Source organism: Bufo bufo, chromosome 11 (assembly GCF_905171765.1).
Source record: "Bufo bufo chromosome 11, aBufBuf1.1, whole genome shotgun sequence".
Classification (NCBI taxonomy): domain Eukaryota; kingdom Metazoa; phylum Chordata; class Amphibia; order Anura; family Bufonidae; genus Bufo; species Bufo bufo.
In genome coordinates this window covers 21,352,905-21,369,532 of record NC_053399.1, presented here as the reverse complement: position 1 = coordinate 21,369,532, position 16,628 = coordinate 21,352,905, and the positions used below count along the sequence as shown (strand labels likewise).

Here is a 16,628-nt window from a genome sequence, read left to right as displayed (position 1 = left end):
CCACTTTGCGGGGCTTCGTTCTCGATATAGGTGCGGGTCCCACAATGGGGGCATGGATTTTTCCAAAAACTCAGCTTTATGTAAAGATCCAATATGTCACACACAGCGTCCTGGATGAACATTACTGCCATTGTTATTAGTAATATTGGCAGATCACTGGCTGATTATAAGATGTAATGTGCAGACTGCCGTTATGTGTTCACTTTTGTCCTACGTCTTTTTCTATTTTTCAAGTTTAACTACTGCATAGATGTGCCTTGGCTCGTAAAGCAGTACCCGGAGGAATTTCGGTGAGTCTTGCAAAAAATGCGCCGTAGCAATTTCACATCCAGCGAGCCACCTTTCCAGGACTGACTAGATTGGACACAGTTGTATCGGCCTCTCAGCAGTGAGAAATTTTAGATCTTTATGGGAAACAAGGATGTTTCTATTCACTGATAGCAAGCAGAGAATGTGTTCAGAAATGCATAACCAATATTTAATTTTCACGCTGCTCTGCTCTTTTATTGAAAGGAGTAAGCCATTATTGATTGTCCATGGCGAGAAGCGGGAATCCAAAGCTCGGCTGCATGAAGATGCTCATCCCTATGAGAACGTCCGGCTCTGTCAGGTATTTGCATCCTGTGCATTACCCTGTACGGCTCTAAGTGTCTAATACGTAAAGCATCCAGTGCAGGCATTGAGGAGAGGAGAAGACCCCTGTCAGTGTAGGCATTGGGGAGAGGAGGAGACTGCTGTCAGTGTAGGCATTGAGGAGAGGAGAAGACCCCTGTCAGTGCAGGCGATGAGGAGTAGAGGGGACTGCTGTCAGTGCAGGCGATGAGGAGTAGAGGGGACTGCTGTCAGTGCAGGCGATGAGGACTAGAGGAGACTGCTGTCAGTGCAGGCGATGAGGAGTAGAGGGGACTGCTGTCAGTGCAGGCGATGAGGAGTAGAGGGGACTGCTGTCAGTGCAGGCGATGAGGAGTAGAGGGGACTGCTGTCAGTGCAGGCGATGAGGACTAGAGGAGACTGCTGTCAGTGCAGGCGATGAGGAGTAGAGGGGACTGCTGTCAGTGCAGACAATGAGGACTAGAGGAGACTGCTGTCAGTGCAGGCGATGAGGAGTAGAGGGGACTGCTGTCAGTGCAGGCGATGAGGAGTAGAGGGGACTGCTGTCAGTGCAGGCGATGAGGACTAGAGGAGACTGCTGTCAGTGCAGGCGATGAGGAGTAGAGGGGACTGCTGTCAGTGCAGGCGATGAGGAGAGGAGGGGACTGCAGTCAGTGCAGGCGATGAGGAGTAGAGGAAACTGCTGTCAGTGCAGGCGATGAGGAGTAGAGGAAACTGCTGTCAGTGCAGGCGATGAGGAGTAGAGGGGACTGCTGTCAGTGCAGGCGATGAGGAGTAGAGGGGACTGCTGTCAGTGCAGGCGATGAGGAGTAGAGGGGACTGCTGTCAGTGCAGGCGATGAGGACTAGAGGGGACTGCTGTCAGTGCAGGCGATGAGGAGTAGAGGAGACTGCTGTCAGTGCAGGCGATGAGGAGTAGAGGGGACTGCTGTCAGTGCAGGCGATGAGGAGTAGAGGGGACTGCTGTCAGTGCAGGCGATGAGGACTAGAGGAGACTGCAGTCAGTGCAGGCGATGAGGAGTAGAGGAGACTGCTGTCAGTGCAGGCGATGAGGAGTAGAGGGGACTGCTGTCAGTGCAGGCGATGAGGAGTAGAGGGGACTGCTGTCAGTGCAGGCGATGAGGACTAGAGGAGACTGCTGTCAGTGCAGACAATGAGGACTAGAGGAGACTGCTGTCAGTGCAGGCGATGAGGACTAGAGGAGACTGCAGTCAGTGCAGGCGATGAGGAGTAGAGGGGACTGCTGTCAGTGCAGGCGATGAGGAGTAGAGGGGACTGCTGTCAGTGCAGGCGATGAGGAGTAGAGGGGACTGCTGTCAGTGCAGGCGATGAGGACTAGAGGGGACTGCTGTCAGTGCAGGCGATGAGGACTAGAGGGGACTGCTGGTAAGTAAAGAAAGGTCCCGGAGACAAATAGAGTTCCTCTGTCAGCTCTTCTTTATTAATCAAATATAGTTGACAGACATGACCATCCCATACACGGCAGGAACGTTGACGCGTTTCGGGTGAGTACCCTTAGTCGACTAAGGGTACTCACCCGCAACGCGTCAACGTTCCTGCCGTGTATGGGGTGGTCATGTCTGTCAACTATATTTGATTAATAAAGAAGAGCTGACAGAGGAACTCTATTTGTCTCCGGGACCTTTCTTTACTTACCTGCAGCCTGCTACGGGAACACTCCCCCAGGGCCTCTGGAGCCGGGACTACACATTCCACCAGGGAGGTGAGCTGGACAAAGTTTTCCATATAGAGGGGACTGCTGTCAGTGCAGACAATGAGGAGTAGAGGGACTGCTGTCAGTGCAGACAATGAGGAGTAGAGGGGACTGCTGTCAGTGCAGACAATGAGGAGTAGAGGGACTGCTGTCAGTGCAGACAATGAGGAGTAGAGGGGACTGCTGTCAGTGCAGACAATGAGGAGTAGAGGGACTGCTGTCAGTGCAGACAATGAGGAGTAGAGGGGACTGCTGTCAGTGCAGACAATGAGGAGTAGAGGGACTGCTGTCAGTGCAGGCCATGAGGAGTAGAGGGACTGCTGTCAGTGCAGACAATGAGGAGAGGAGGGGACTGCTGTCAGTGCAGGCGATGAGGAGTAGAGGGGACTGCTGTCAGTGCAGACAATGAGGAGAGGAGGGGACTGCTGTCAGTGCAGACAATGAGGAGTAGAGGGACTGCTGTCAGTGCAGGCGATGAGGAGTAGAGGGACTGCTGTCAGTGCAGACAATGAGGAGTAGAGGGACTGCTGTCAGTGCAGACAATGAGGAGAGGAGGGGACTGCTGTCAGTGCAGACAATGAGGAGTAGAGGGGACTGCTGTCAGTGCAGACAATGAGGAGTAGAGGAGACTGCTGTCAGTGCAGGCAATGAGGAGTAGAGGGGACTGCTGTCAGTGCAGGCGATGAGGAGTAGAGGGGACTGCTGTCAGTGCAGACAATGAGGAGTAGAGGGGACTGCTGTCAGTGCAGACAATGAGGAGAGGAGGGGACTGCTGTCAGTGCAGACAATGAGGAGTAGAGGGACTGCTGTCAGTGCAGGCGATGAGGAGTAGAGGGACTGCTGTCAGTGCAGACAATGAGGAGTAGAGGGACTGCTGTCAGTGCAGACAATGAGGAGAGGAGGGGACTGCTGTCAGTGCAGACAATGAGGAGTAGAGGGACTGCTGTCAGTGCAGGCGATGAGGAGTAGAGGGACTGCTGTCAGTGCAGACAATGAGGAGTAGAGGGACTGCTGTCAGTGCAGACAATGAGGAGAGGAGGGGACTGCTGTCAGTGCAGACAATGAGGAGTAGAGGGGACTGCTGTCAGTGCAGACAATGAGGAGTAGAGGAGACTGCTGTCAGTGCAGGCAATGAGGAGTAGAGGAGACTGCTGTCAGTGCAGGCAATGAGGAGTAGAGGGGACTGCTGTCAGTGCAGACAATGAGGAGTAGAGGGGACTGCTGTCAGTGCAGACAATGAGGAGTAGAGGGACTGCTGTCAGTGCAGACAGTGATGAGGGGAGTGGAGACATCCATTAGTGCAGGCAGTAAGGACTGTAGCGGAGGGAGGTGTAATGGTAACGCCCCCGTTGCTCCTAGATACTCATTTGCATATAATAAAACATCATATTTCTCAGCAATGCAGGCACATAGGAACATGGGACCAACACAGATGCCTTCAGCTGCCAAGCGCTCATGTAACAGGTCAGCCAGTGTCATAGGTACAGAACTGCTGACAGATGGAATTTCTGTCACCTGAAAAATGGGTATTAAGCTGGCTGACATAAGCGATGTGCTAATGCCAGCTGAACATTACGATATTACTGCCATCTCACTGCCTAAAGCCTTTATTGAGAAAAACAAACGTTTATAATATGCTAATTAGTAGGAGCGGGGGGGGGGGGGGGGGGCGTTGCACCTGCTCCTAGAGGCTCCGTTTGCCCACCTCTTTTCACGCCCTTCTTCTCTTGATTGACAGGGCCGGGGCAGCGCTGCTCTCCTCCAGCCGGCCGTGTCTGCAGTGCGAATCTCGCGCCGTTCAGTTATTGCCGCAGTGAGGAAGCCAGCAGCCGCCGAGCGTCCTTCCCTCATTGCGCCTGCGCCAAATACTGAACGGCGCGAGATTTACACTGCAGACACGGCTGACGGGAGGTGAGCAGTGCTGCCCTGGCCCTGTCAATCAAGAGATGAAGGGCGTGAAAAGAGGTGGGCAAACGGAGCCTCTAGAACCTGCTCCTAGAGGCTAATTAGCATATTATAAAAGTTTGTTTTTCTCAATAAAGGCTTTAGGCAGTGATATGGCGCTAATATAGTTATGTTCAGCTGACATTAGCACATCGCTAATCTCCGCCAGCTTAATACCCATTTTAGAGGTGACAGAAACCCTTTAAGAGAAGCAGTATCAATCATGTATTACCACATGTGACCACTAGAGGGTGGCACACTGTCACTAATACAGCGAACTTCAGACGGAGCTTCCTCTGCGTCACTTCTCTGACTGTACAAATCAAAGTTCTTGTTATTCAGGTCAGTGTCCAAAAAGATGTGATTCTCCAACTGTTTAAATACTCGGACTCCCATCATGCTCTGACAGATCACTGATAAGCACATTTTGGACATTTCCATATCTATTACAGTTGGCTCATTTCTTTTTTTTTTTTATGCTTTTTGATGTTAGGTTATTTTCCTTCTTTTCTCACTTAAAGGGGTTCTCCGGGAATTAAGAAAATGAAAATGCGTAAATATTCCTTTATTATAAATATATTCCCAAATACCTTTCATTAGTTATAATGGCTCAATAAAATGTCCACCCTCCTATTAGTGCACATAAAACCTGTCCTAATCACACAGCAGGACAAGTTACTTCACAACACTGAGCTAAAGAGCTACCTCATCCTCCTCTCTGCTTGTCAGGGATTATGGGCCTGAATACAGCTGATAAGATCTTCAGCTGAATCTCCGTGGGAATGGAGTTCATGAGGAGACATGAAGTACCGAGAAGAAGGACAGGACAGTCTGTGGTGATGTGGGACTGTGGTAATGGAGACTGCGGACAAGTGCTGCTGCACATTAGCCACATCTGCTCATGAACTCCATTCCTACAGAAATTCAGCTGAAGATCTTATCAGCTGTATTCAGGACCATAATCCCTGACAAGCAGAGAGGAGGATGAGGCAGCTCTTTATCTCAGTGATGTGAAGTAACTTGTCGTCCTGTGTGATTAGGACAGGTTTTGTGTATACTAATAGGACAGTGGCCATTTTATTTCTCCTAATCATTGCTCCCTTGACAAAACGAGCCATTATGACCAATGTAAGGTATCTGGGAATATATTTATAATAAAGTAATTTTTAAGTATTTTAATTTTCTTAATTCCCGGAGAGACCCTTTAAGTTTAGTAACAAGTCATTTCTTCCATAGGCTCGGCTTGATATGGCGTTCGGGACTCACCATACGTAAGTGGGTTATGATGTCTATAGATATATACATCCCAGAGTATGTCTTCTGCCATTGTCCCATCTATGGTCGTGCTTTAAGCCAGCAAGCCATCTGCCTCTTTGACATTTCGGTCACAGATTTTACTTTGTTTCCACAGCAAAACCTGCATGTGTTACATGGGGATTTGTCATGGACATTGCTGTGGCTGCAGCAAAGGATGAAATCCACACCATAACTATACAATATGTGCTGCAGGTGTAAATCACGCCCTGCAGCTCAGTTTACGCTGCAGATTATTTCCGCAGCGGATGGATGGGATTTGATAAAAAAAATTGGCGGAAATTCCACAATCTGTCACATGAATATGACAAATAACAGTATATATATATAGGAATTGCTATTTAAGTTTTTTCCTAATACATCTTTGTGTGAAACAACACTACAAGCGGTTTCTACCTATGCCTCTACAGCTGGCTGCTGGGAGTTGTAGTTTTGTCACAGCTGCAGGAACATTTATGTAGGGTATTGCCCTGTCCCCCAGAAGATGTAGTCAGATTTTGGCATTCCTGTGTGACAGGAGTGCACGGCTCTGGCTCATCCTGGCATTGCGCGTGGTTTTTGGCTCATCCTGGCATTGCGCGTGGCTCTGGCTCATCCTGGCATTGCGCGTGGCTCTGGCTCATCCTGGCATTGCGCGTGGCTCTGGCTCATCCTGGCATTGCGCGTGGCTCTGGCTCATCCTGGCATTGCGCGTGGCTCTGGCTCATCCTGGCATTGCGCGTGGCTCTGGCTCATCCTGGCATTGCGCGTGGCTCTGGCTCATCCTGGCATTGCGCGTGGCTCTGGCTCATCCTGGCATTGCGCGTGGCTCTGGCTCATCCTGGCATTGCGCGTGGCTCTGGCTCATCCTGGCATTGCGCGTGGCTCTGGCTCATCCTGGCATTGCGCGTGGCTCTGGCTCATCCTGGCATTGCGCGTGGCTCTGGCTCATCCTGGCATTGCGCGTGGCTCTGGCTCATCGTGGCGTTCTGCATGGCTCTGGGTTATCCTTGCATTGTGCTTGATTCTGGCTGTGGCTCTAAACTGGAGGGCCCCCACCTATCAGGGTAGCCATTCTTTGACAACATATGCTGATGCAAAGTGGCCTCCAGACCAGAACCCCTATTCCTTTGATAGAGAGGAGACCTTCAGCTATTAGACATATATAGGTGATCTCTATGTCTGGTACCAGAAACGCTCGGCTCCAATCTGCCCCTTTTTCTTGCTGGTTATTATTTTACTCACATACATGGTGCTGACATATTCCATAGCGTTTTACAGACATTATCAGTTATTATCTAAGTTCCCTATCACTATGTCTTTGGAGTGTGGGAGGACAGACGAGTACCTGGTTGAAATCCACACAAACATGAGAAGAACATACAAACTCTATGCAGATGTTGGCCTTGGTCAAATTGGAACCCAGGACCCCAGCGCTGCAGGGCACCAGTGCTAACCACCGAGCCAGCGCGCTGCCCCTAGTTACAAATTATATGATTTATAGAAACTAATATTCATGGAGTCCTTTATAGACCTAATACTTGTCAAGGCTGATGCTTTGTTAGAACGTGTCAGTGTAGACAGTCCTCTGTGGCTAAGTACATCCATAGCACAAATCCCTCTTCTGTTACAATGTATTGCTGCAGCTTAAAGGGGTTGTCTCATCATGGACAATGGGGGCATATCGCTAGGATATGCCCCCATTGTCTTAAAGGTGTGGGTCCCACCGCTATGACCCGCACCTATATCAAGAACGGAGCCCCGCCCCATAGAAGTGAATGGGAGCGTACCGCGCATGCGTGGCCCCCGCTCCACTTCATTTCTATGGGGCCGATTTTTGCCAGCCCCATAGAAAATGAATTGAGGATGGCTGCGTATGCGCAATGCGCCCTCCTTCACTTGCGGGGCTCTGTTCTCGATATAGGTGCGGGTCCCAGCGGTGGGACCCGCACCTATAAGACAATGGGGGCATATCCTTTCGATATGCCCCCATTGTCCACGATGAGACAACCCCTTTAAATGTATCAGTCTGGAGTCCAGGCCTTAGCTCTGGTCTAGACTAGATAGAGTTAGAACATACCCTCAAGGGTGCATTTATCTTTTATTTGCCTGAAACCGATAAACCCCTCAAAGTGTTTTTCAAGTTCAGAATATTGATGGCCTATCCCCAAGGTAGGCCATCAATATCAAATTGGTGGAGGTCAGACGCTATGCACGCCCTCTGTTTAGCTGTTTAAAGGGGCCACAGTGCAACCTGTTGTTCAGTGAGGGTGCCCAGAGTCGGGGCCCCTCCAGTCTGATATTGATCTATCAACCATCAATAGGCTGATCCCGAAAATGTCCTTAAATCCCCTCGGACTACAGCTCTTGGAGGAAACTAAAGAACCTAAAGAAATGATGTTCCTATAGTCTGACTCAGGAGGTGCTACGGACTGTACAGCAATAATACTAATTAGTCTGTAAAATAACGAGCGTCTCCGTCGGAGTCGCTCATCGCCGCATGTGTGAAAGTTAACATTAAGATCACCCTGTTCTTTTCTGCTTCATCACAAACTGTTGTGGGGGTTGGGTGGATAATTTCCACTTACCCGTGACTGTTGTGTTGGGAAATGTATATAAAACGTTAATATTGAGATGCTCCTCCGCTGATATGTATGAATGCATGTGGAGGCGCTATGGGGGGCTTTTCATATCTGGTGCTGCTAATTTCTCCTGGTGGGATAGTCCCAGGGATAATCAAATGTTTGCTGTCTCTTATAGGAAAATGATGCTGCTGTTGTACGAGGAAGGTCTGCGAGTCGTCATCCACACCAGTAATCTCATCCGCGATGACTGGCACCAGAAGACGCAGGGGTATGTTGTAACCCATAATCCCTGTGAGTGATTACGACCAGAAATATGAACATATAAGGGTCCATTCACACGTCCGTGGTGTGTTGCGGACCCGCAAATTGCGGATCCGCAACACACCCGCCCGGCACCCCCATAGAACTTCCTATTCTTGTCCGCAGCTGCGGACAAGAAAAGGACATGTTCTATCTTTTGCGGCGCTGCGGACCCGAAGATCGGGGGCGCACTCCGGAAATGTGGATGCGGACAGCACACTGTGTGCTGTCCGCATCCATTCCGTCCCCATAGAGAATGAATGGGTCCGCACCCGTTCCGCAAAATTGCGGAACGGATGTGGACCCGTTTGCGGACATGTGAATGGGCCCTAAGTCTGTGATGGACTAACCTCCAGCACTCCAGCTGTGGCAAAACTGCAACTCCCAAGATGCACACTTGCTTAGCTGTTTTCAGAACTCCATAGAAATGAATGGAGCATGCTGGGAGTTGTAGTTTCACCACAGCTGGAGTGCCGGAGGTTAGCCATTACGGATATAAGTGGTGGGGGGGAAATGATTTTAAAGGGGTATTCCAGCTTTTTGATATTGATGAGGTCATCAGTATCAGAATGGGTGGGCTAGACCCACCGATGAGCTGTTTCATGCAGTCATCAGAAGCAGAAGGCTTCATCCATTGTATAATGGCCACGTTGGCGTACTGCAGCCCGGCCTACAGTCACTTAAATGGGATCCAGGCTGCACCAAAAAGTGGACGGAGTGCTTCCGGCTCCTTTCACGGTTTAGTTTATAGCACCAGTGGCTCCTCAAAACAGCCAATTGGTGGGGATGATGGGGGTCAGACCCTCACTGATGTCCTATTGATGACCTATCCAGAGGATAAGGTCATCAGTATCAGGAGCTGGAATAATCTTTTAACCTGACATCCCGTTATCCACAAATTCGGATAATCTGTCACTTGTTTCGTGTGCAGTCCGGAATTTTAGAGGATGAAGAAAATTAAAGGGGTTGTGACTAGTGTTGAGCGAACCTGTGTTTTCAAGTTCGGCGTACAAGGTTCGGGTTTTCTAAGAATTCCATTGTGGATTCCGCTACCATAACTTATGGGCCGTGGTAGCAGAATCCATAACGTAATTCTTAGATAACCCGAACCTTGTACGCCGAACTTGAAAACACAGGTTCACTCATCCCTAGTTGTGACCAGTTTGTATCAGAATAGGTGGTAAGTATCTGGTGAGGGTCCAACCACTGGAACCCCCAACCAGGTGCGGCAGCAGATCTGCCCGACTCTCCACTCCATTCATACACGGGGCACAGGACTCGTGAAGGTCCCAGCCCCAGACTCTCACTGATCAGATACTATCCACAGGATAGGGTGCACTTTGCATGACACAACCCCTTTAATTATCTTTCCCAGAAGCAAATTTTATATTTTTTAGTGACTACCCAGTTACCCAGATTATTGGATAATCCATTATTCTTTTCTTCCGATTCATGCCGGATTACAGGATTTTGATTGTACATTACTATTATATTCAGTGATGTCAGTAACAGGGGGCGGGGCTGTGACAACCTCCCAGACATGACATAGAGGCTGGTTGTCAGCAGCAGTAGATGGAATAGTTGTTGCTAGTCGTATAGATTGTGAAGGAGCATTATGAAACGCAAGAGAAGCAGGTTCAGTGCCTGACAATGGACAGACGAGCGCTCTGTTTCATCTTCTATCTGACTCTGCAGCATAATCTCTGTCTCGTCCCCCGCGTCCTTCTAGAATCTTCCTTTCTATAGTCTACTCTGCTGAGCTGCATTTCAAAGCTTTTGCCTTTCATTTCTGCTGCCTTCGCCACCGCACTTTGCACCATCTTCAGACACCTCACCTGTGGCTCTTTCTTCCTTTGTCTCAGTGTTGGCGGTATTACTAATGCTGTCTAATAGACAGTGTACACGAGTCTAGACTGTCTAAATACGAACCGGATTTATCAAATTGGCTGATGCCGGAGGATTCTGGTGCACTTTTACTTTGTCTACGCTAACTTTATGCAAAAATTTTACACCAACATTATGGCCCACATTGTCACATTGTAGGACATGCCCACCCTCTGGATAGGCGGCATTGTCAGGGATGTCACCGCTGATGTCTAGTGAATGGATAGGCTGCATTCTCAGTGGTGTCACCGCTGATCTCTAGTGAATGGATAGGCTGCATTCTCAGTGATGTCACCGCTGATCTCTAGTGAATGGATAGGCTGCATTCTCAGTGATGTCACCGCTGATCTCTAGTGAATGGATAGGCTGCATTGTCAGTGATGTCACCGCTGATCTCTAGTGAATGGATAGGCTGCATTGTCAGTGATGTCACTGCTGATCTCTAGTGAATGGATAGGCTGCATTCTCAGTGATGTCACCGCTGATCTCTAGTGAATGGATAGGCTGCATTGTCAGTGATGTCACCGCTGATCTCTAGTGAATGGATAGGCTGCATTGTCAGTGATGTCACCGCTGATCTCTAGTGAATGGATAGGCTGCATTTTCAGTGATGTCACCGCTGATCTCTAGTGAATGGATAGGCTGCATTCTCAGTGGTGTCACCGCTGATCTCTAGTGAATGGATAGGCTGCATTCTCAGTGATGTCACCGCTGATCTCTAGTGAATGGATAGGCTGCATTCTCAGTAATGTCACCGCTGATCTCTAGTGAATGGATAGGCTGCATTCTCAGTGATGTCACCGCTGATCTCTAGTGAATGGATAGGCTGCATTCTCAGTGATGTCACCGCTGATCTCTAGTGAATGAATAGGCTGTATTCTCAGTGATGTCACCGCTGATCTCTAGTGAATGGATAGGCTGCATTCTCAGTGATGTCACCGCTGATCTCTAGTGAATGGATAGGCTGCATTCTCAGTGATGTCACCGCTGATCTCTAGTGAATGCATAGGCTGCATTCTCAGTGATGTCACTGCTGATCTCTAGTGAATGGATAGGCTGCATTCTCAGTGATGTCACCGCTGATCTCTAGTGAATGGATAGGCTGCATTCTCAGTGATATCACTGCTGATCTCTAGTGAATGGATAGGCTGCATTCTCAGTGATGTCACCGCTGATCTCTAGTGAATGGATAGGCTGCATTCTCAGTGATGTCACCGCTGATCTCTAGTGAATGGATAGGCTGCATTCTCAGTGATGTCACCGCTGATCTCTAGTGAATAGATAGGCTGCATTCTCAGTGATGTCACCGCTGATCTCTAGTGAATGGATAGGCTGCATTCTCAGTGATGTCACCGCTGATCTCTAGTGAATGGATAGGCTGCATTCTCAGTGATGTCACCGCTGATCTCTAGTGAATGGATAGGCTGCATTCTCAGTGATGTCACCGCTGATCTCTAGTGAATGGATAGGCTGCATTCTTAGTGATGTCACCGCTGGTCTCTAGTGAATAGATAGGCTGCATTCTCAGTGATGTCACCGCTGATCTCTGTCACAGTTTTATGAGCTTTCTTCCATCTTATCAGAACCTACTGTACTTATAAATCTTTCAACAAAAACTCAGGATTGACAAAAATCGGACAAGCAGTAATTGGCCACTATAAAATATAATCTCTCCCTATTTAAGCGCTGTTTTTTTAAATATCTTTTTAGTATTTGATACTGCTTGCTTGTATTGAATGGAAATCTGGTATACATTATGCAGCTGGAAAAAAAAACTGGGACAGTTCACACAGCTGATGAGTTTGTTACCATGTATCGGTGGAGACAGTTCTCTCAGAGCAGAATTCGGCAGGGGCAGGGGCTACGCTGATACATTGTAACAAGCACATCAGCTGTGTGAATAGGTTTTTCACACTGCTACTTATCAATAAAAATGTTTCCATCTGTGGCAGCAAGCAGAGATCTTGGAACTGATAAGGAACTGCAACTTACCGTATGGTTACAAATTGCAGCCCTTTTTATTTTGCAAAGCTTCAGCTTTATCCACATAGTTCTTCATATGTCATTAATGTGTTATTCCGACATGTACATCTTATTTGTATCAGGATCTGGCTGAGTCCTCTGTATCCCAGACTGCCCGAAGGCTCTTCTTCATTAGCCGGTGAATCAGTAACCAACTTCAGGTCGGACTTGGTGGCGTATCTGACCTCTTACAACTCGCCGAGCCTCAAGGAATGGATGGATATCATTAAACAGTACGATCTGTCGGAGACCAGGTGTGTAGCTTGCAGCTGTATGTGGGGCGGGGGCTCTTATGTGGTCTGAAGATGAAATATCAAGCTAGTGAAGGGTCTCATTATGGAAGACATGTTTATTCCTATGTGGCTGTGTACCTACAGCCTATCCATATAACCAGGCTGATCTCCGCACCCCAGATATAGTCTCTCATGACACCTGACTTTCATAGAACATGGCTGACTTCTTCTAAAAACAGCACCACCCCTGTCTACAGGTTGTGTTTGATATTGCAGCTCACTCCCATTAAGGGGGTTGTCTCACTTCAGCGAATGGCCTATATCGTATAGAGAACGTTAGCACAAGGCACCTACTAATATATTGTTATTGTCCATATTAGGGCTGCAACGATTAATCGTCGTTATCGATAATATTCGATAACGGGATTCGTTGTCGACGAATCCCGTTATCAAATAATCGGCCGATTCGTTGCTATGCGGGCGGTCAGGCGCTATGCCTGCGGGTCCTTGAACTTTAAATCACTGCATCTTTATTACCTTAGGCCCCTTTCACACGGGCGTTGCGGATTGGGGCCGGATGCGTTCAGGGAAAATGATGCGATTTTGACACTAAAACAAGTCAGTTTTCACTGCGATTGCGTTCCATGTTTGCGTTTTTTCCGCGCGGGTGCAAAACATTGTAATGCGTTTTGCACGCGCGTGAGAAAAATCGGCATGTTTGGTACCCAGACCCGAACCCGGACTTCTTCACAAAAGTTCGGGTTTGGGTTAGGTGTTGTGTAGATTTTATTATTTTCCCTTATAACATGGTTATAAGGGAAAATAATAGCATTCTTAATACAGAATGCATAGTACAATAGGGCTGGAGGGGTTAAAAAAAAATAAAAAAAAATTTAACTCTCCTTAATCCACTTGATCGCGCAGCCGGCATCTCTTCTGTCTTCTTCTTTGAGGAATAGGACCTTTGATGACGTCACTGCGCTCATCACATGGTCCATCACATGATCTTTTTGCTATGGTGATGGATCATGTGACGGACCATGTGATGAGCGCAGTGACGTCATCAAAGGTCCTTTTCCTGTGCACAGCAAAGAAGAAGACAGAAGAGAAGCTGGGCTGCGCGATCAAGTGGATTAAGGTGAGTTATATTATTATATTATTTTTTTTTAACCCCTCCAGCACTATTGTACTATGCATTCTGTATTCAGAGTGCTATTATTTTCCCTTATAACCATGTTATAAGAGAAAATAATAATGATCGGGTCTCCATCCCAATCGTCTCCAAGCAACCGTGCGTGAAAATCGCACCGCATCCGCACTTGCTTGCGGATGCTTGCGCTTTTCACGCAGCCCCATTCACTTCTATGGGGCCTGCGTTGCGTGAAAAACGCAGAATATAGAACATGCTGCGATTTTTACGCAACGCACAAGTGATGCGTGAAAATCACCGCTCGTGTGCACAGCCCCATAGAAATGAATGGGTCCGAATTCAGTGCGGGTGCAATGCGTTCACGTCACGCATTGCACCCGCACGGAAAACTTGCAATGAAGCTCCAGTAACAGGCAGAGCGGGCGGCGGCGTAACGTCACTTACTCGCGTGACGTGCATGCTCCGCCTGCTTCATTCATAAAGTAGGTGGAGCAGGCGCGTCACGTGAGTACGTGACGTTACGCCGCCGCCCGCTCTGCCTGTTACTGGAGCTTCATTGTAAGGAAATAAATATGCAGTGATTTAAAGTAAAAGTTAAAGCTGGTTAAGGAATACTGCTGTGAGCGGCGTGGCCGGGGCTGTTATGGGAGGGGGATCTGTGGATGGCACTGTTATGGGGAGGAGGATCTGTGCACTGTTATGGGGAGGGGGATCTGTGGATGGCACTGTTATGGGGAGGAGGATCTGTGCACTGTTATGGGGAGGAGGATCTGTGCACTGTTATGGGGAGGGGGATCTGTGGATGGCACTGTTATGGAGGGGATCTGTGTATGGCACTGTTATGGGGAGGGGGATCTGTGGATGACACTGGTATGGGAAGGGGAATCTGTGGATGACACTGCTATGGGGGAGATCTGTGGATGACACTGTTATGGGGAGGGGGATCTGTGGATGAAACTGCTGTGGGGGAGATCTGTGGATGACACATATAGCATAAGATTCTATATAGTGTCATCCATAGATCCCCCTATAGCATGGTAATCCACAGGTCCTCCTCCCCATAACAGTGTCATCCAAAGATCCCCCTCCCATAACAGTGACATCCACAGATCCCCCTCCATAACAGTGACATCCACAGATCCCCCTCCCAATAACATTGCCATCCACAGATCCCCCTCCACATAACAGTGCCTTCCACAGATCCCCCTCCCCATAACAGTGCACAGATCCCCCTCCCCATAACAGTGCACAGATCCCCCTCCCCATAACAGTGCACAGATCCCCCTCCCCATAACAGTGCCATCCACAGATCCACTCCATAACAGTGCCATCCACAGATCCCCTCCATAACAGTGCCATCCACAGATCCCCCCCCCCCCATATCAGTGCCACCCCCAGATCCCCCCATAACAGTGCCATCCACAGATCCTCCATAACAGTGCACAGATCCCCCTCCCCATAACAGTGCCATCCACAGATCCTCCATAACAGTGCACAGATCCCCCTCCCCATAACAGTGCACAGATCCCCTCCATAACAGTGCCATCCACAGATCCCCCCCCATATCAGTGCCATCCACAGATCCGCCCCATAACAGTGCCATCCACAGATCCTCCATAACAGTGCCATCTACAATTTGTTTTAATATGGCCTTTGAAGATAATTTTTCAAGTAAAATCATATAAACCCCTTTTTTGTCATTTTGGTGTTTTTTCCAGATTAATCTATGAAATTATCGACAAATAATCGATTATTCAAATACTCGTTAGCTGCAGCCCTAGTCCATATTGCCTCCTTTGCTGGCTGGATTAATTTTTACATTACATTACACACTGCTAATATACAGGAGTTACGACCACCCTGCAATCCAGCAGCGGTGGTTGTGCTTACACTATTGAAAAAAGCTACCGCTCTCTGGTCGCTTTTTCCTATAGTGCACAAGCACAACCGACACTGCAGTGCAGATATGAGGTGGCTACGATGAGAACGGCTGTGCATGCGTGCCTATGTGCACTACCACAATACCAGTCACCAGAGAGGCTGGAGCTTTTTCCTATAGTGTGCAAGCACGACCACTGCTGCTGGTTTGCAGGGTGGTCGTAACTCCTGGAAAACGAGCCGTGTATGATGTGATGGAAAAATGAATCCAGACAGCAAGGAGGCAATATGGACAATCACAATGCACTAGTAAGTGTCTTGTAGTAACTTTCTCTGCATGATATATGCCACTTGCTGAAGTGAGACGACCCCTTTAACTTCAGTAGACTTGAGCTATAATAACAGATACAACCCATCGACTGGTATGATGCTGTTTCTGGAAGATAGCAGCCATTTTTTTTCTACTCCTGGACATTCCTCCTTAAGAATTGCAAGGAATGATAGGAGCAGACACTGAACAAGCAGAATGATTTTGTAAGCTTATTTGGCCACCGTGCTGAATTTTTCTGATGATTGCCATTTACAGAGTTTATTTGGTCGGATCAACACCCGGGCGGTTCCAGGGACATGACAAGGAGAAATGGGGGCATTTCCGTTTAAGAAAGGTAAGTAGTATTTTTGTCTTCTGGTCTATAGTCACCACACCACAGCTATATGATGAGGATCACTCTTGGCTGTTTTCATGTAAGATAAGACAGGCAGCTTCATCTCTTATTAAAGGGAATCTTTAAGCAGTTTTGTCCCTATGACACTGGCTGACTTGTTAAATGTTCACTTGGCAGCTGAAGGCATCTGTGTTGGTCCCATGTTCATGTGTGTCCGCATTGCTGAGAAAAATGATGTTTTCATATATGCAAATGAGTCTCTAGGAGCAACGGGGGCGTTGCCATTACACCTAGAGGCTCTGCTTTCTCTGCAACTGCCAGGCCCTCTGTGCTTTAATTGACAGGACCA

The 16,628-nt window shown here is 48.3% G+C and overlaps 1 protein-coding gene across 1 annotated transcript in view; it reads left to right on the top strand.

The window, feature by feature from the left end:
* TDP1 (tyrosyl-DNA phosphodiesterase 1) overlaps window positions 1–16,628 on the top strand; it is an 89,595-nt gene that overhangs the window by 15,546 nt on the left and 57,421 nt on the right. The window contains exons 4-9 of the mRNA XM_040412123.1: window positions 235–290; window positions 514–610; window positions 5,506–5,540; window positions 8,323–8,415; window positions 12,437–12,607; window positions 16,201–16,279. Of these exons, the coding sequence (XP_040268057.1) occupies window positions 235–290; window positions 514–610; window positions 5,506–5,540; window positions 8,323–8,415; window positions 12,437–12,607; window positions 16,201–16,279 (531 nt within the window). The remainder of the gene's footprint in view (window positions 1–234; window positions 291–513; window positions 611–5,505; window positions 5,541–8,322; window positions 8,416–12,436; window positions 12,608–16,200; window positions 16,280–16,628) is intronic.